Source organism: Cygnus olor, chromosome 3 (assembly GCF_009769625.2).
Source record: "Cygnus olor isolate bCygOlo1 chromosome 3, bCygOlo1.pri.v2, whole genome shotgun sequence".
Taxonomy (NCBI): Eukaryota; Metazoa; Chordata; class Aves; order Anseriformes; family Anatidae; genus Cygnus; species Cygnus olor.
This window is the reverse complement of record NC_049171.1, coordinates 54,988,347-55,007,904: the sequence shown is the minus strand read 5'-3', so window position 1 is coordinate 55,007,904 and position 19,558 is coordinate 54,988,347. Positions and strand designations below refer to the sequence as shown.

The 19,558-nt window shown below is 39.4% G+C and overlaps 1 protein-coding gene and 1 long non-coding RNA gene across 3 annotated transcripts in view; one reads left to right on the top strand and one right to left on the bottom strand.

The window, feature by feature from the left end:
• Window positions 1-235: 235 nt before the first annotated feature.
• Window positions 236-19,558, top strand: part of LOC121067685 — a 26,589-nt gene continuing 7,266 nt past the window's right edge. The window contains exons 1-3 of the long non-coding RNA XR_005818385.1: window positions 236-249; window positions 10,332-10,340; window positions 12,759-12,762. This is a non-coding gene — a long non-coding RNA (uncharacterized LOC121067685). The remainder of the gene's footprint in view (window positions 250-10,331; window positions 10,341-12,758; window positions 12,763-19,558) is intronic.
• Window positions 16,902-19,558, bottom strand: part of SMPDL3A (sphingomyelin phosphodiesterase acid like 3A) — a 15,906-nt gene continuing 13,249 nt past the window's right edge. For both annotated transcript variants that reach the window (XM_040552488.1, XM_040552490.1), the window contains exon 8: window positions 16,902-19,298. In XM_040552488.1, coding sequence (XP_040408422.1) covers window positions 18,987-19,298 — 312 coding nt within the window. In that variant the 3' untranslated portion in view covers window positions 16,902-18,986. The remainder of the gene's footprint in view (window positions 19,299-19,558) is intronic.

Sequence of the window (19,558 nt, the reverse complement as noted above, 5' to 3'; positions counted from 1 at the left end):
TGCAGTCATCTGCTGGAAGATTTTGGTTAACCTTTCCCACTTTCACCTGGAATCATAAAGGATAATAATACCCGTTATCCAGATTTCTGTGTGCTGTCCCTAGTGAGGAACAGGCAACTGACTCATTTGCTGCCTGTTACACACAGATACTACTCCTCAGTAAGGAATACTTTAATGCTATGCAATTCATAGTATTTCAGAATAAATTAAACATTACAGCCAAATTCTCTCTTTCAAAGAAAAGATGATGTTACATCTTTCTAGCCGAGTCTGAGGTCTTGTGAGTTATTTCAAATAGGGGAAGAGGCCAGCATATCTTAGCTACAAAGCAGTTCATTAAAAAAAAAAAAAAAAAAAGTACTTTCACCTTTCCTGAATGCAACTGAAATTAATAGACCAACATCCCGCACTCAACAACACTTAGACCAAAAATTCTCGCTGTTTTCACCCATGTTTCTAATTGCCTCTTGTAGACATTTTTTCCCAGCTATTTTTGTCATCCTGCACCTCACAGATATGAAAACCATCGTATAGCAAAACCCATTCATGTTTTGTCTTTATTTCAGGTGTAAGCTGTTTTTGTTTCAGCTCTCTGAATACTTACAGCAGCTTAATCATTTCTTACCTTTATCCTTCTCAGAGAGCTACTGTTAAACCCAGAAGCTTTTAAAGAGTTTTAGCCTACTATAACATCTCGTTTGTGAAGGCTTAGCAACAGCTACAAAATCTCTCATTGCTGTGAGCAGCAGCCATATATGGTTCTGTGCCCCAACAGTTATTTTCAGCAAAAGACAGATAAAGATAAATTATCCTGGTTTTTGGAGATAAAGGCACAGAAACATAATGGTTTTCATATGTTTCAGTGCTTCTGCTTCGCAGTGGTACAGTGATGAAAAAGGAATCGAGTAGGAACGGCCATTGGCAGACAGCAGTGCAAACCAGCATTGGAGCTGCAAGAAGGCAAGTTCACTGGTGTTACTGGCTTTGAAAATTCTCTCAGTGGTTGAATAGTATAAAATAAACAACAATAATAGTATTGATTCATGCTTAGCAAAACCTCGAAATGACACTACTTGCCTTTCAAGGTGCATTGCTGGAATATTGATTTCTTTGTTCTATAATAAAAGACTAGTTTTCCTAACTAGCCTTAGCTGAGAAGAGTACCCCCTGTTCCTTCTAATGTTGAACTGTGTGGGAACAAAAATGTTGTTTTTTCAGAGTTACATTGTTTAGAGGGAAGGAATGCGGTATTGAGATATGCTTGCAGTGATAAGAAAGCTTAACAGACAACTTTGTAAAATGCAGACAACCAGAATCCTTAGAGCAATTAGGCGGAAATCACTGTGTAAGAAACATTACCACCTCAAAGAGTATAAAAGTCAAAAGTAATTTGACTTGTAACAGGCCGGCAACTGAAAGCCATGTATTGTCTGTGAAGCACCGGATAGATTGTGAACCTGGATTACCCAGTCAATGGGGAAGCAGGGGAGGGTCCCGACCCTCGAGAAAAAAAAAAAAATATATATATATATATATATATATATATATATAAGCTGTGTTACGGAACTAGTAGGGGCACTCCAGCTTGTGGGACGCCTGCCATTGCAATCGCGAATAAATTACTACTTCACTGAGATCCTCGCCTGAGCCTAAGTTATTGGCTACAGAGTGTTTCTCACAAACCGCTATGGGCAGATATCTGCCTACATGTCTGTGAGTATGACAACACTGCATGTGAATATCTTGAAGCCTTGATCTTAAAGTGAACTCTGCACAAATTCACATGTAGAGATAGGTAATCGTGATGTGATTATCAAGTCCAAAATACAAATTAGCTACAGGTTGTTTCAGATGTTCTGATAGATGCTGCAAATATTCAGTTCAGTCTTGGCACAGTCAGTCCAAATACTTGGAAACAGAACGTTTTCAAATTGCCGTTTGAAAACATTCACTTCCAGTAACCAGCAAATAAACTATATATTTTGGTGGGTTTTGTTTTGTTTTTAACTTTATTTTCATTGTGTGGTTTTTTTTTTTTTTTTTTTTTTTTTTTTTACTGAGAGATGTAAAATTTAAAAAAAATATGTATTAAATTCATGTGGGATTTTGAAGCAATGTTTATAATTGATTTGTATAAACTCAGATTTTAAGATTATTTTCTGCTTCTTTTTGAAATAACTGGATTATCTGAAGGATGAAGAAAACTTTGACCTATATATTCTAGTTACTGTCTGTCTTCCATTTACTTGTCTTTATATCATTTTAAGACAAGCTAACCCATATAAATGTCTTGCAAGATATAAGATCCAATTTTAGTTATGAAAAAGGACCTGTGTACCAAAGGAAGACAGATGGACAGATTCTTTTCTTAGCACACATTGCATGGCAGAAGGAAACCAGTGGAAAGCAGGATTTAAATTCTCCCCACCCAAGTATTACAATCACAGAATTATCCCAGAAAATTATAATGGAAAGAGAACACAACAAATCAACAACAACAAAAACATCTCATGCCACTTATACTGATACCTCTCATGTCACCATTGGTTGCAATGCTAACCAAAGCTATTAACTCAATCTATTTTCTCGGACAAATGAAAGACCAGAATTTGGCAGCTTAACTTATTATTGAATTGTGCTTCCTGTAAGGAGGTTGTGACAGGCAGATGAGAGAGTAACACATTGGAAAATTATTCTTTACTAAGAAAGAAATGAAGCAGACATTGTCTAAGTAAGTATTATTGATGCACTGCACCAAAGATGTGAAGCTATAAACCTTCTGCAGGCAAGAATTACCTCTTCCAAAAGTCTAGGGAAATCTGCATCTCTTGACTGTACATCAGACCTTCTTGCCTTTGCACAGGACCGGCATTGCTGGGGCATGCAGTGAGGCTCCAGGCACACACTGATGGGACTGTCCACCATCCATGAAGAACTGACCATCAAGTACCATCAGCTACTGATGATGCAAGTCTCCTGCATGTGCAAACACAATAGATTTTGTTTTCATTCTACTGTATCATGCCTCCACCACTCTTAATGATACTCCTGCATTCCTTCTTTCTTTGATTAATGTGACCATTTAGATAGCACACCTAGCACACTGATCCATGTAAAATGCACAACGTGTTCAATGCTAAATGACCCAGATAAAAGAGTTTCTGATTAATCTAGAATGGCGAGTTTTAACCATTAACTTGAAATTCGTTTCCATTTGCATCTCTGACATATTTTACTGAGAAATCACTATCACCATGAGCACTGGTAAAAAAAATGTGCAAAATAAAAAGACGACACAGGCACACTCCTTTACTGCTCTTTGATTCCTTTCTCTCCAAGAAAGGAGAGATGGTGTTCTCTCCAGTTCTGAAACAAAATGATTGAATCGGTGTAGAAAACAGCCAACAGTATTATTTCATTTTAGGAATAAAGTCACAATATTCTTATTTTCTTAACCATTGATGGAAATCTGCGTTTCCATACAAGACATGGGCATTTCCAAACTGGAACAGGGGAGGGCACTAAAGAGTTACACATGGATCTGAAAGCAGTCGAAATGATTTGCCCAAAATGTAAATTGGCTCTAAAATTATTTCAGACTTATCATGTATACAAAAACATATGTTCTGATTATGTTTTCTTTTTAAATGAAAAATAAGTTCTGATAGGGCCTATTTGAGTTGATTGAACCACTTCCTTATCTTTGGGAAAAGCTGCAGAAGCCAAGTTATGCTTTTCTGTTCTATAATCTTCCAGCCAAGTAATGAAAAATACTTCCTTGTCAGTAGTTTTCTAAGAGCAGGTTGGTCTCTGAGATGAGTAGAGACACAGCGTGAACCAGACTGTAGTATGCTTAGGCATTCATTTTATTTGTCTCTATTTCAGTCAAATTAAGTTTAGCATTAAAAAAATATGTCTTTTCAGGTCCTCACTCTATCTGGATGACTGTCGCTGAAGAACTGACACATTTAGATAATAGATTTCAACCCACACTGCACTTCCAATAAAGCTACTGCAAGGTTATTTGCAAATTTACTACATTTGCTCAGGACTTGGCTCCTTATGGGAAGCAACAATTCATCTTCATGTGCAAAGGGGGTATGTTTTGTCAACCAAAATGAACAACACACATCTATTTACATAATTAATTACCATCAAATTCACAGCAACTTGAGAAGCTGAAACAATTCTTCCTATTTTCTGCCTGTCAGAGAGTGCTGTCACAACTGAGAACATGCACTGAGGTCCTTCTTTGTAAAGGCACATCTGAATGAAAACTCTCTTTTAATTATAGGTTTTTATTCATTTATTTTTTTTTAAGTAGCAGACAATTCTGTAACCAATGGTAACATTGGTAATGATGCAGGCTATAATCAGATCTCATGCATTAGTGGAAAAATTTATCATGTCAGAGACCAGAAAGACTTTATGAATGGATATTCAATGTATGTATAAAGTTCTGTATTTCTATGGAGACCTTTTACACTATCTTTCATACTATACAGCACATAATAAATAAGGAGTAAGCCTGTGTGTTTTGGTTACTCACAGAATGGTTATGAGGCAATGGCATGCAATGCCTATTCATTTTAGGGCACATGAGGAAGAACAATTCTAATGCAGAGGGAGAGGTCTGAATGATACAGGCCACAGATAGGACTTAGTCCACAGTTCTGGTCAGTTCTGATCCAAAAAAAAAGACTAAGTGGAGCACATCAGAGGAATGTTACTCATGAGCACTGCAGTTGCTGTATGGCTTATATGCAATGAACACATGTATACACCATCCTTAGGCCTGATCTTGATGTGCATCCAACTCTTCTCCACATCATTGTTTTCTCTGAAAAGAAATCTATGTCCACAGGCTAGACAAGAACCTCAGTAAACCAAGAACCACATTTCAGAAACAGTCTGGCTTTTTTGATATCTTCAAGAGAAGTTTGGGAAGGAATGATTGTCTCCCATAAGTAAATCAGAAGGCAAAACACTGGGAAAGGGAAAGACTAATTTAACTTCTGCAGTAATGTTGCATAAAACATATGGTCAGAACAATGTCAAAAAATATATGGTAAAAGAGTGGCAATAAAGTGGCAAAAAAGTGGCAAAAAATAAATAAATAAATAAAAAACATGGCTGCAAATTAGAAGTCAGCTTCTGATAATTCTCAGAAGTGTGCAGCAAGAGACCTTTATTTCTAAATAAGTGTTTATGCTATCATTGCCACTGGTACAACTCCCTGACAGCAAAAACAGAAGCTCTGGGGCAGACGGGTTCCTCTGAGCCATCCAGATGACATGCTTCTTATGACATTTTAGAAAGAACATCACATGCAGCAGAAATGGAGTTAGGGAACAGTCCAAGGTTTGGGGCAGTAAGCTTCTCTGCAGACCCCTAGATGACCTAGAACCCGTGCAAAGGTGCCGTGGAACAGGTGGAAGCAGCACAAGCCTTCCAGGAGCTCACTGCCCCACAGCTAACCTCTGCTCTGGTTTCTGGAGGAGCACAACCTCGCTGCATGCCTTCACAGCACAGACAGACAAGCTCCCTGATGGCTCACTGGGTTTGTTTGTCTCTCTCAGATCGCAGTTTCCCATGACAACAGCGTTTCTGCATGGGGACACGAAGCCTGGCTGCCAGCAGATGGATGTTTGTGACTGCAGAAATATCGCAGGATCTGGACCTGTCCCCAGCAGATGGGGATGGCTCAAGTGCTCAGGGTGTCCAAAATATATAAACTCTTCACTTTCCCCAGTCTGTTTCTTCACTTTTAAAAGAAGCAACAACCAAGACTGCCATTGCAAGCAGAAAACTTAAACTTCTTTTGAATTTCAAAAGAGAATAAATGAGGCATCACTTTCTCTTAAGGTAATATAAGGAAAAACAAAAACCAGGATGAACTGGCATCACAAATGCCCGCTGTGTGTTGCAATACTTTTTATAAAAGAGATCCTGCCGCTGTCTCACCCCAAATGCCTCAGCTCAAGCGTAAGGCACGACTCTGACAAGTGGGAACAAGGGAAACGCTCTGGCTGATTGACAGTCCCAAAAACCTCAGCGGGTCCTGCAGACAAATCGCACCAAGGAGCGGTGGGACTGCCGGTAATTTCCTCGCCATCCTTTGCTGCCCTGCTCTGCTCCTTCCGATCATTCCTCCGCTTTTGTGAGTCCTGACTTGTGGGGCGGGGGAGAGCAGCGTGCCTTGTGTCATTTTGTTCCCTTCATTACCATGCAGACAATATTTGGCTTTTCTCAAGGAAGGCCTGGGATCCCTGCTCATTTCCCAGGCTTTCCTCTCGTCCATTAAAGAAGAAAAACAACGAGGGGCCTGTTCGGCTCTGTCTGGCCGTGCTGTGGGCTGACGCTGATGTAACGGCCGAGCCCGGCAGTGACTGGCTGCAGCCAAACTGGTCATGCTCTGTCCACGCATGGAGCAGCAATCGGCTGGCAGCCGCCTCACACCTCAGCCCCGGCCTCCGCACAAAGGCTCCGGGGGGGAAGCATTGAGAGGCGAACAAAGCGCCAGACCAGCATGAGGCTGGGGGTGTCCCCCCCCCCCGCAGCACAGGGAGGGCTCCCCGCTTCCACACCACCCCTGCCCAGAGCTGGGACCAGCCTGGGACCTCTGAGACGATGATGATGATGATGAGCTGGTGGAAGAGCATGCCACGAAACTGGGGCTGGCAGGGGGATGTGAGCACAGATGGGCAGGAGAAAACTAAACCATTTTCTTTTCCCCACAGGATACAAAGCCAGACCTCGGCTGACGTAAAGCAGCATGCTCTCATTGCCTTCAGTGGCAAATATATTCAAATAGGTATCAGCACAAATGGTGTATTGGGGTGTCTGACAGGTAGTTTAACTCTGCAGCTGCTGCAGTTACTCCTAGGATGATGAGTAAGCTCATTGGGTGCTAATATCTGTTTAAATAGAGACATTTAGGCAGTGGGTTTAAAAACAGCTTGCATTTTTTTTGTCATCTTACGACTTTTCATGTTGCCTAAAGAGTATTCATTATTATTAAATGCTAAAAATAATAATAATCCTTGCCCAAAATTTGATGATTGCTTATGATGGACTTTTCAGTCCTAATTTTGAATATGAGTTACATTCTGGTAACTAGAGGCAAGTTACCACAGAAAGGCACCTAATAGTTCTCATGCCTGTTGTGTGCCAGACACCTGACATAGAAAGGCCTTATTAAATATTTGAGGTTCTTCCACATTAGAAGGTAGAAAATACGGGATTAACATTTGTTAAGTTAGTTGTTAACTAATTTTACTTTTTCAGTCTTCATTCTGTCTTCACTCAGCCCATCTCAGCTGACTCCTGTGGTGACACATCCAAACACTTTGTTGCTTGCAATAGTTACAGCCTCTTGACAGATCTAGACCGAATGAAAAGCAGTGGAAGTTTGCAGCTTGTTTGCTTTCAGAGGGGCAAGACACTGAAAGCATATAACAATATTTTTCTAAGAAAAGATTAGATCTTAAGGGGAGGAGAAGAGGATGAATGGGAAGGATTTTCACCCTAAAATTACATCAACTTGTAAACTACAAGTCAACTTCCTTTTCAGATGCAACTTACCAAGATAGGTATCACTTAAACTTGTATAATAGGCCTCTGACAGCATTCAGTTTCATTCTTTTAAATGCCTTCCCGAGTCTTGAGTTTGAGATGTTCTGTATTTAAATTCAGTCTAATTAAAGATTGGAGATTAATTCATTCATTTTTAGTTATAATGGAAATAAGTAGCCAGATGTTTGATTTGTATGCCTTCATACTCATTAAAACTTTGAATCAAAGTACAAGTAAAGCCCTGCGAAGTAAACCTGTGCTTATCACCCAGCAACACAAATAATAATTAAAAAAAAAAAAACTTTCCTTCAATTTTTTTTTTTGAATCATCTTTTTTAAGATCTTCCACATACGTATGTAATCTTTCTGTTACAGTCCATTTCTTACGTGTGTGCAGGTGCTGCCTATTTCTGCAGCTCAACGACAAAAAGTGCATGCACATAAAGTATAATGGGCATTTTCATTCAGGGTATCAGAAGCTGCCTCTCAGGCCATTCAGCTTCTCATTTTCAGGTATTGGCATTTGGAGCTTGACACATAAAACATGATGAAGCTAAAACTGAGATATTAGTATGTACAGCAAAGTCATGCATCCGCTATTACATTCAGGGTCTGTTTCTCTTTACCTTGGTGTATCTCATAGATACACGCACAGGTATGACAGCAAGGAAACATATGCATTAGATGGGCTACAACTGCATTTGTAAAGCTAAAAATTGAAAGTGCTTGGAAAATGGATTTTTTTTTTCCTAATAAAAACTAAGCATAAAATAGCTGGAAAAATTCCTGAGCCTGCCCCACTGTATGTTTTTATACAAAATGGAGTTGGGAAATAGTTGAGGTCAATTTATTACTGAAAGGAAAAAAAAAAAAAAAGGAAAAAAAAATTTTTTTAAGTCTTCCTCTAAGCATTTTTCCTTTTTACTTTGCTAATTAATTTGTCCCCTTTGTTAGACTTTTTTTTTTTTCCCTATAGTAACAAATTATGTTATAAGACCTCTCACTTTTGTTTCATGGTACTGTTAATCTCAGGGCTTTGCTCTTCACAGCTGCTAGCTACCAAAGTCTACAATTACTTCAAGGTGTTACCTTCACTCCTGTGCTGTTGGGATTCTCGTTAAGACACAACAGTCCACAGTTCAACCTGATGTTACCTTACAGCCAGCAACTCCTTGCCAAAGCCACCTTCCAGACATGAGATCTGAAATCTTAGCAAGAGTGACATCTTCAGCACTTGAATCTTGAAGTCCTGTTCTGGGGGTGATCCAAAACAACAACATCTCTTGTACCTCTTCTACCACCCCCAGTTTTTCAGTGGGTCTCCCATTTAAACGGCAAGAAATGCTTGAGCTATATTTTTTAACAACTAAATACTTCAAGCAGCTTATAAAAAAGTCTATGACCTGTGAGCTGCCACGTGGCTTTATCTACTTTGCTACTGTGCTTACAATTGTCCTCTGTATTGTAACAATATTTCTTATAAAAACTACCCAGTTTTGATTCTGGTAGTGACTGAAGAGCAGCAGAACAAACAGCAGATCAGGAGAGCAGATTGCATTCATACAAACTACAAAAGACTTAAATAGGGCACTCTGCCACTTGTCAATCCTGTTTTGTTCTAGTAAAATTTGTAAACAATGCCGAAGAAGAAGAAAAAATGAAAGAAAGAAGAAGAAAAAAGTAACAAGAAAAAAAAAAAGTAAAAAATAAAACCTTCATAGGCCTCCAGAGAAAAAAAAAGGCATCTGTCTATACTATGAATATGTGTCTGTTTGCTTTTGACAACAGTGGGCTCTACTACCAGGGGAATAAACATTTTTAGTTCCAGAGAAAAATCTTCACACTTCAGAAAGGCAGAAGGAAGAAAAAGCTTCTCATTCTGATGTGAGATGCTTGTTTTTGTACTTGTTTTGTATGTGGGGACCCAAGCTTTCATGCTGATGTGGAAGTAAAATAGTTCTTTATGGAGTATTTTATAAAGGACTATCAATCATTCCAGTATGAGTCTGAGTCAGAAGGGGAGCAAAGAAGGGGTCATGCACAAAAAAGGTTGTGTTTCAAGACATGCGAGGAATGGAGACTGGGTTGTGGGAAAGCAGACTCACATTCACACAGACCCTGAACTTGGCCTTACAGAGCAGATAAGTTCTGCTTATGCCTGCAGCGTCTTCTTGCTGAGGTCTACCACCTATAAAATAAATCCTGTAATGAAAGCAGATTACCTCATAATGCAGTCCTGGAAGGGGCTGATTCCTCTGATATCTCTTGCTTACAAATGTGCCGTGGGGTTACCATAGTTCAGGCAGCCTCATTAAAAGCAGTGCAAAACATGTAGAGCCTGAATGGAGATGGAATAAAAGCTCTATAGATGGCTCTTACACATAATCCGTTTGTTACTATGCTCCTGGCAAACAAAGGACCACACTGTTTATAGAAGTGCTTTCTGCCAGGAGCAGAACAAACCCTTATATGATTCTAGTGAATATTTTATAATTCTCAACAAAACAAAGAGTGTGCCTTCTTCATAATGCTTGTAATTCATAACTGGGAGATGAATGGATGCAGAAGAGAGAGAACGAGAGTAAAAAAGTGAGGTTGGTTAATTAGTATCGGCTTTACAGGGAAATAGAAATTCTTGCTGGTTCTGATTGCCCAGAGAGCTGCAATGGAAAAGAGAAGGAATCTCTTGTGATTTTATATGCTTTGCATTTAATATATACAAAGTTTAGAAATATTTCCTAAGCACTAAATTCAAGTGATTTATAGTTCTGCGTATCAGTGGGTGACAAACTCTTCTAAGTTTGGACAGAAAAAAATAAGAGGATATTTTTGAAATAAAAATTGGCTAGATGCTGAAAACCACAATGGCAGGCACATAATGAAGCAATGTATTAAACAAATACAAGATCTGTCTAGTTACACAATGAAAAAGTTTAAAATAAAATTACTAATTCTAGTTCTTTTACACATTTGCCATATATATGAAGGCTTTTTTTTTTTTTTTTTTTTTTTTTTTAACCTAAACAATGAATGGAAACCACAGTTGGCAGTCCATGTATTACTTGTTTTCTCATACCCTGTGCTGAATCATGTAGATGCAGGGTTCATCCTGATCTCACTGAGTTGCCCCAAATCCTAAACCTGTCAACCCAGGTCTCGACCCACCCAGCTAGAATTGATTGATTCATGTTTTTCACCACACCTTGTTCTCTTTTCCAGGAACTATGTCTTCAAGAGCACACTCTTCTCCCTCAAATATGTGGGAAAAAATCAACAAAAACAAAAATCCCACCTCCTGAAGTCTGATTTCTGAAAAGAATGTAAATGCCCTGTATGCTGTTACAAACTGAGGGGTGGGTTTTATGCCCAAACGAAGGAAATGGGTGGAGATTATTCATCCAGCTGAATACACAGTAAACTACATAGAGCTAACAGCCCTGCAGTTTAAGGACAGGCTGCTGTTTTGTCACCTTGCCTACACACATACAAGGTGTCAGAAAAATTTATCACCTGAAAACAAACCACAGAAGAAGAAGTTCAGTGACAGAGTCAAAAAAAAAAATCTATTAAGAGGTTTCATTAGCAGCAGCATAATAACAGCCTCCTAACTGCAGCTGAAGCATCAGATGTTCACCTCCCCTGGTCATGATACGCCTTACCCCAGCTTAGAGCAGTAAAGGGCAGGGGCTCTTTCTAATAGCCTCAGAGCTGCTTCGGGAGGGAAAACAAAGCAAGAGAGGCTTTGAATGCAGCTAGGGGCCCTGAAAGGGAATCAATGTATCTGTAAAGGAAATAGGATACTATGAGGTCCTGCCCGTTAATGTTATTTTTGTCCCATGAAGAGAAGTGGCCACTAAACATGGCCTGGTGTAAAGACATGAAGACTGCACTAAGTCAGATATGCAAATTTCTGTGGGAAAACATCCCCTCTGAGGCATTGAGAAGCTCTGACATGTTTTCACATAAATCATTAGGTAAGATGGGATCCTATTTTCCATCCAAATGGCACTCCAGAACATTGCGGGAGCTGAGGACCACCTGCCTTCCATGAACACACAGCTGATCACACAGCAACTGCTTTTGGTATCATGACATGAAAGCAGCAAATATGATCAGGATATAGAAATACTTTATTTTCTAAGGCTTTTCCTGTTTGTGTATCAGGGGTAAATATTGACCGCCAGGATACAGGAAGAGCTGTGCTTAAATTTTCTAATTCTTCATTTTTTCTGGACTCCGACGTCCTAAAATTATTTGAAGTGGCTGTTGGTATCATAGGCAACTGATATATTCAAGAATGCAAACTCAAGTGGGCTGGATTTCTCTTGCAACTGGGAGGTCTTATGGAATAAGTAAGTAAATACAGTAAGGGAGTGGGAACTCGAATGGGTTTGACAGGTCAAAGCTCAACTGTTGGTGTATTCTGGACTCCACTGAAAATTAGTTTTGATTTGAACTGATCCTATGTAAAAAGCAGTGAGTAATAGCAGAGGCACCTGCTCAGGCACCAGCAGGTCTCTGGCACCAACAGCCCCACAGAAACCATCCAGGCATGCACCCTAAAGAGCCCCCCAACCCCTGCTGCCCCACCAGCTCTGCCCCCGACCTGCTCCCCAGGCAAATTCCCCTGCTCCTGCTGCCTGGCAAGGAGAACCCCACCGCCCCTGAAGCCTCCCACCGCCACACACATGGTGACTGATGGCGCTGCACTTCCTCTGGGGGTTGCTCTGACCAGAAAGTTTAACTCACACAAATATTTGGCAACAGTTTTCAGCAGAAAGTTCCCAGAATCACATTGGATGGGACTGTGGGCTGGGGGCAATACAAGTGATTAATGGATCCTCGGTGGAACAAAACCTACTCAGACCTGTCACAAGATAGTTGCTATGGTTTTCTGACACAGCTTAGCAGAAATTTGCTTTGGCCAGGGGACTGGAGGAGGGGAGAAACACACAAAAAAAAAATACTATAGAAAAGTCCTCCATTGTACGCTGGCAATTATTCTGGGCAAAATCCTGTGCCTGTCTAGAATCTCAAGCTCTGTATAAATACTTTCAATTAGATTAAAAAAAAAAAAAAAACAAAAAACAAAAAAAAAAAGAGGAGACTGTTAAGAACAGACAGCTTGAAACATGTCTTGTTAGCTATCAACAAAGTCTGTTAGAAATGTTGGAAGGTTTCAGCTAGGTTGATGTAAAAACAACATCAAATATCCCCTCCTGTGAGACTAAGTTAAATGTTCTTTGCAGTGACTCAATTAAGGCTAGGTAAAATGCACGGTTCATTGCAATCATCAGGAACAACATCAGAATCTTTTAGTGGGATATTTTACCAAAGTCTCAAGTTTCAGCTGTTTTAAGAACGTTTCGTGTAGAAGGCAGTTTGCATAAGTGTAAAATATTCTAATATATGGGACATGTTCTGCCTGAAATGCCCAACAAAATAGGAAGGAGAAGTTGCCCAGGAAAGGCTTTTCAAAATGTCTAAAAATCGGTGCTTTCCATTTTACAAGGTATAAAAAAGCCAGAGCAGTATGCAAGAGTTTTAAGGTACCATACCCATCTGGAAGAAGAGCTTTTCTCCATATATTTTGAGCGACATAACTCCAGGCTCTTATCACCACCCCCACACAAAGGAAGATCCTGCTAGACTGAACACCGGTGATTTTGGTAAGTTCATTGCTTATACAAGTGCCTACAGAAACTGCGATCCTTTAGCATCCACAGGCACGAGGCTAAGTTATCTTGTGATCACCAAATTCAGAAAGATGCAGTGCCCCACCTCCCCAGAAACACTGTATAAGGGTTGTCCACCTATAGTCAACAAACATCAAACCAGAAGACCCAAGAGCACAACTTCCAACTCTTTTCATTTGGTTATGTATACTTATACTTCATACTTGTATGTCATGTATTTATGTAACATAAATCAATGCTATATAGGCAAACATCCAGGGTAGCTTGAAAGATTCTCCCTGCATAATGCAGCAGCATAACTGTGTTATGACATTGCTCCGGTCTACAGGGGGAATTATTCCAGGAAAAGCACTATACTGATACAGCTGCTCTACTACTGTAACCTGAGCCTTCTTATTCAGCTTGAAGTATTACTGCATTATGTCACACAAATATTTTTAACATTTTTGGAAAATCCATTCCATTCCTGAATCTCCATTAGGATTATTCATTATTTTGTTAATTAATTCATAGCTTCATTCATTTTGGTGGTCCAAACTCAGTTTTTACCAGATGATCATCTGGCCCACAAGAACTCTCAGAAATCATAGATAATATAGGACAAAAAAGCTGCTGGAATGTATCCATTGACATGTATTGTGTTGGACAGGCAAAGTGTCAAACTATATACCATGGGGGAGAACTTCCTGAGAACTACTTAACAGTTTTCAGTGGAAAATGCTATGTCAATATCACATTTTTTCATATAAATGTAATAGTTCTAATGCAAATTTTAATTTAGAAAGTTGTTCAGTTCAAGGGTAGGAGGAGAAAGCACACTCAGCACCATGACAGACGCAGAGCAAGTGCTTGAGGGGGAAGGTGGCAGGCTCAGGTGCAAATCTCAACTTTGCTTATCTCCCTTCCTAAAAACTTGGCAAGGTCTTGGTTTCATTCCAGGGGGACATATTGAAGTTTCAGGATGGGAAAATCCTCTTTTTGCCCAGCTCCGCATTTGAAATTTCTCCAGCTTAAATATTCCTGATGTCTGAGTGGCTGCTTTAAAATCAAAGACTTTATTTATAGCGTACAAGAACAATATGTCCAGTGTTTTTACCCGCTGCACGCTAGAAGACATGATAGAGGAATATTTCAGTAGTTATCTACAACACATTTGACAGTTAGATTCAGATCAGTAGATGGAAATACAGATAACAGAAGGATTTTTCCAGACAGTCTTTAAAAATAGCTCTACCGTTGAATGCAATGTAAGTTGCATGTGAAAACTGGCCACATTTATAAGCCTATGTTTAACATCACCAGTGCTCCTTCAACTGCTTCATTAAGTGCTTTGGACTTTTTTAGGGTTCGCCACATTTCCAGTGGTTTGTTTTCAGCTTTTTTAAGTAATTCCCTCATTATGATTTTAGTCAGCCACCTACCGCATCCATCCTATCGCTGTCCACTCTCCTAACACCTGCTAGGGCAGCTCTGAGCAACACATACAGCCTGTTCACAGGAATTAACAGGAATAAGTCATCCAGTAGCACTGGAAATGTTAATTCAATAAATTATCTTTGCAACTCTCCCAACCATCAGAAACTAATTAAAGATGTGTGATGGTTAACATTTTTGATGATTTTTTTTGTCTATGTGTTTTCTTTGAATTTCTACAGCTATATTTCATACGCAGTGTTAAAACAACATCCATATTATTATTTGCAGATCAGAAAACAACAAAACAGGGTAGAATTCCTAGGTGGAATGTTCCTCCACCAGAACAAGAAAGCTGGAGCTGACACATGACAAGTGAAATTACCTAGAGCAATGTTCTTTTTTGAAAGCTGTAGCATTAAGCAGATAAAAGCCAGTCTCCTGCTTTGGGAAAGTAAGTAAGGAAAGCAGCTGGTCTTGCTTAGACAGTTACAGTCCTTTTCTACACTGACACTGGCATAGCTCCTCTTGACTGTGCATGAGAGGGATTTCCTAGTGGTTTTATTCTTAGACAAATGTGACAACTCTCCTTGAGAAGTCTGTTTCTACAGAGGGAACTTACATGGCTGTTAAACTAGACACTCCTCCTTGAAGATGCTATGTGCTCATCAGCCATCCACACAGGAAATGGATCACAAGGGACTACACGTACCCAGTTATCTATTTCTGTCTGCAGACAACTTTAGTGCAACACCAGTTTTACTAACAGTATGTTCACTCCTTGCCCACCTCCTCCAGTCATCTCAATTTCTTCAGGTTGACAAGTGAAGAACAGAAACGACGAGACACCACTCAGTGCCTCAATCTAAAGCAATTTAACATTGACCTCAGGGTGCAGTAAATAATAATTTTAGTTTGGATCAGGAGCACACCTTAGGACCACGTATACAGGTCGTCCCCACTTACTGTGCTTTCATTAATGTTGCAGAGTGCTCTTGGAGAGTGCTCTCTCAGATGCAATGCAGCTGTGAGGTGCACTTCAAGGGTCCATCTGATGTTCTCCAGTTGCAAATGAAACCTGCAGCAGTGGCATCAGCTTCTCAGCATCAACTCTGCTATTAAAGTGCTCCTATTGGGCTGAACTACCTGTTAAGGTAGACATAAGTTCAGAGAGTGAACTCTGGGAGAGAATTAAAGCACAGAAACTAATGGGAAGAAGACACCATAGATCTTTTGTTTCTATCACATCCTTATCTACTTAGCTGAGCTGGCCTCTGAGGATCCCTTCTGTTAGCTCTTTATTCCCAGGAAGTGGGCTGAGACCTGCACCTGCCTCAGGGTTCAGGATCCCCTTAAGTGTCACAGCCTCTAGGAGACAGAAACAATTTAATATCCAGAAGAATTGTGCAGCATGGCAGCACTGCTACAGAAGAAATAACTAGAAGGTAAATCCTAGAATATTTGAAAAATTTCTCTCCTTGTTAATATGTCTCAAGTTTAATTCTAGATAAACTCAAAGCTTTCATCTCCACTAGGTGGTGTGTTTTGTCTTTCTGTCATATGTGGCCTTACAAAAATTCCTTCGAATCCTTCATTCAAGACAGGGACACAAAATATCATGAAATGTGAAACAAGAGTCTGGCCTACAGAAGTTTTATCAGGCCATTCCTCTTTGGTATTCAATTGTTATGACTCCTTCAAAAACAATCAAACAAACAAACAAACAAAAAAAACAACAAAATGATGTGAGGAAAGGATAACTTACCTCTAGAACATTCTTAGATCCATGGAGGAATGAAGTATGAACCTGAAACAAAAATATCACCCTCTATTTGTCTTTACCCCAGGTGACATTTAAGTTCTTTGTGTGATTTTTTTTAATATTTATTACAGTGTAACATTCTTAACAGCTCTTTGTTTTATGTCCAAATTACAAGATGATGCAGTTAAACATATTCCTGGATCTTTTTTGGCCAGTTCCATTTGCACTTGAATAAATATAGTTACGTATAAGAGAAGTAGAGAATGCCAGGCTGCATAACTGGATGCATCTTAGTAGATGGCCCCTAGCTAAATATAACTCTTTAGGGGATATGTCCTTCTGGCTGAAACAAAAACAACTTCCTTGGCTGGTGCCATCCAGGACTTGGCTTCATCTAAAGTCCAGATAAAGTCAGCATTTATGTTTTTAAAACAAACAAACAAACAGATCATAGATTGCTATTAGACATTTGTAGGCATTTATTTTTTTTTATGCTCACTAAATAATAACTACAGACATACACAGAGACAAGAAATTAAAGAAATATGAAATAAAATAGGCAAGAAGCCTAAGAACTCATCAACAGCATACCAGTGCTCTGTAACTAATCTGCTACATGGTTCAGTTCTCCCTAAGATTCAGCAATAAAAATATCGTTAGTGGGAGAACGTAACTAGGTAATTCTTATTGCACATTTCCAGGATGGTTTGTAGGTATTAAGTTTAAACAGAAGTCAGAGAAATCACAAAAACAAACCAGTAAAAGAGACAGTTGTTCAAAGCACAAAACTAAATTGAACAAAACCCATCTGGCAAATTGGAGCAAAATCAGCTGTAATTGTCTGTATGCTATCCACCCATAACTTTGCTTGCCCTTGGAGAAGTGACACTGGTAACACAGGCTTTTTTTAATGAATCAAACCATGAGAAAATCAAACAATAAACACATCCAACAAAGAGGGAATCATCAACATATACCACTGAAACTTTCTTGTACTTCCTCACAGTGACAGTCTGCATGGAACCCATGTTAACTCGCACTATTTACATATCCAGATACATTCAAGATTAGCCAGAATAGATGTCTCTAAAGAGTTTACATGCCCATGTACCTTCTTTGAGAACAAAATTGAAAATACAGTACAACTACCTGTTATGCATCATTAATGGCATTTCTAAACACAGTTGCCACAGGAGGATTTGTTTCTGAATGCAAATTTACGAAACCAGCCATTTCCTCTGCCGATGACTGATGCGTGACAAATCTGAAGTATCTGCATCTATAATTATGAACACTATAGACTTAGTGGAATATCTGGGGACAGATTTTCCAAGTATTTCAAGCTTGGATGGAAAGAAAACCAGAAAATTCCTCAACAGCTACAATAAAGACTTTAATCTCATGAAAATAAACAGTTAGCAACTGGATTTGTCTCATAACCACTGCCACAGTCTAGTTACTGTGGAGTTATATTTTCTAAATAGAGTCTATATGATATTATATTGACCAAAGTTTCTAAAAGTATGACTCTTGATGAGACAGAAAAATAGTAAAGATCATTCTTGGTTGTATGCACTAGATAAATTGCCCTCTTAATATATCATCTTGTGCACACAGTCCCAAGAAGTGGTTTGTGCACTTGTAAATTGATACATGTGATAAGCTTTGCATTAAGTGCCCAAGTGCTCTATGAAACACAGAAACCTGAGAAACCCAAGAAATATAATGGTTAGTGCATGTTTGCCTGTATTGCACATTAGCTATGTCTAATTACTGATATTGATTAATTTAAACCTGATTCATAGTGTGCTGCAAAATCTCATGCCAGCTGACTGCTTGATAGCAGCACCAATATACACAGGCCTATCATAGGAAAGAAGCACTTGGTGCTAGATAATCACAGTCTGAAAGTACACTCAGGTGTACTGAGTACTTTCAAGTATTTTCAGGTTGGAGGTTTGTGATCCATTAAGTCACATTCATGCTGTTGTTAAAATATGCCCCTGAACAGAGGTGAATTTAAGAGGATAAGAGAGAAAAGGAAACTTGGCACAGGGACAGAAATGCCTAATACTGGCATCACATCAAAAAGGTAACTGCACTCCAGCCTCAGCAAACAGAGGTTCTGCAGACTTCACTTTGTAAATCGCAGCAGCAGATGGCTGAAATCCACCCCCATACAATTCCCATGCCTGAAATGGCATTGCCTACGTTTACACATCCTGATAAGAAACTTGGATTTCCAAAGAACTGAGTAACTTCTTTTCTCATACATCCTGATGCCTGTTACAGGGGGGCACAGGACACTTGAAACAACAGCAAAATATCTGGCCACTATTACACAGCCAATAAACTTTTATTTAGATGTGGAAGGAAAATATGGTTAAAAGAAGAAAAATCTAGGAAGATTTATTACTCCCCTGAAATTCAGGCAAGTCCCACAGGTTCCCTGGCAGCATGTCAGCGCTTGAGCAAGAGGATGATCAGATTTTTTAAATCAAAGGCTCAAGTTAATATTGGCATACATTGCATTGGAGACTTCATCTCCACGTTGCTTCCTGATTGATACAATCTGTGTATGAGGAATAATCCAGATATTGGATTGCACATATTTGGCAGGTCTTGCACCCCTCTTCACAGACAATGGTTTTGTCATAACTGACAATGAAGTTATTGTAATACTGCTCAAACAGCTTGCTGTGTGGCACAGACAACTGCTTGGCCATTTCATATAAGCTTTCAGGCTTCAAGTCTTCAATACCATAAGCTTTAGTCAGGATGTATTCTAATTTCCAGTCCGATTCATTTTTCTTGTTGGCGTCTCTGAGGTCCAAGTAAAACTGCCAAAGATCCTACAGTTTGGAAAAAAAAAAAAAGAAGAAAAAATAGGCACGGCTGTATTGCTTTCTTCCCTGCTTCATTAAGTCTCTAGAGTGATATATTGATTAGGAAGCTGTCACTCCTCATTATTCACAAATGAATAGAAGGTCACGTCCCACCCCAAGAGCTGGGCTTACACCCAAAGCTGGTACTTGCAGTGTGGTAATGGTGGGGGGATGGGGAGAAGAAAAAGGAAACACAAACGGCAGCAGAGGCACTGTTAGAAGTCTTT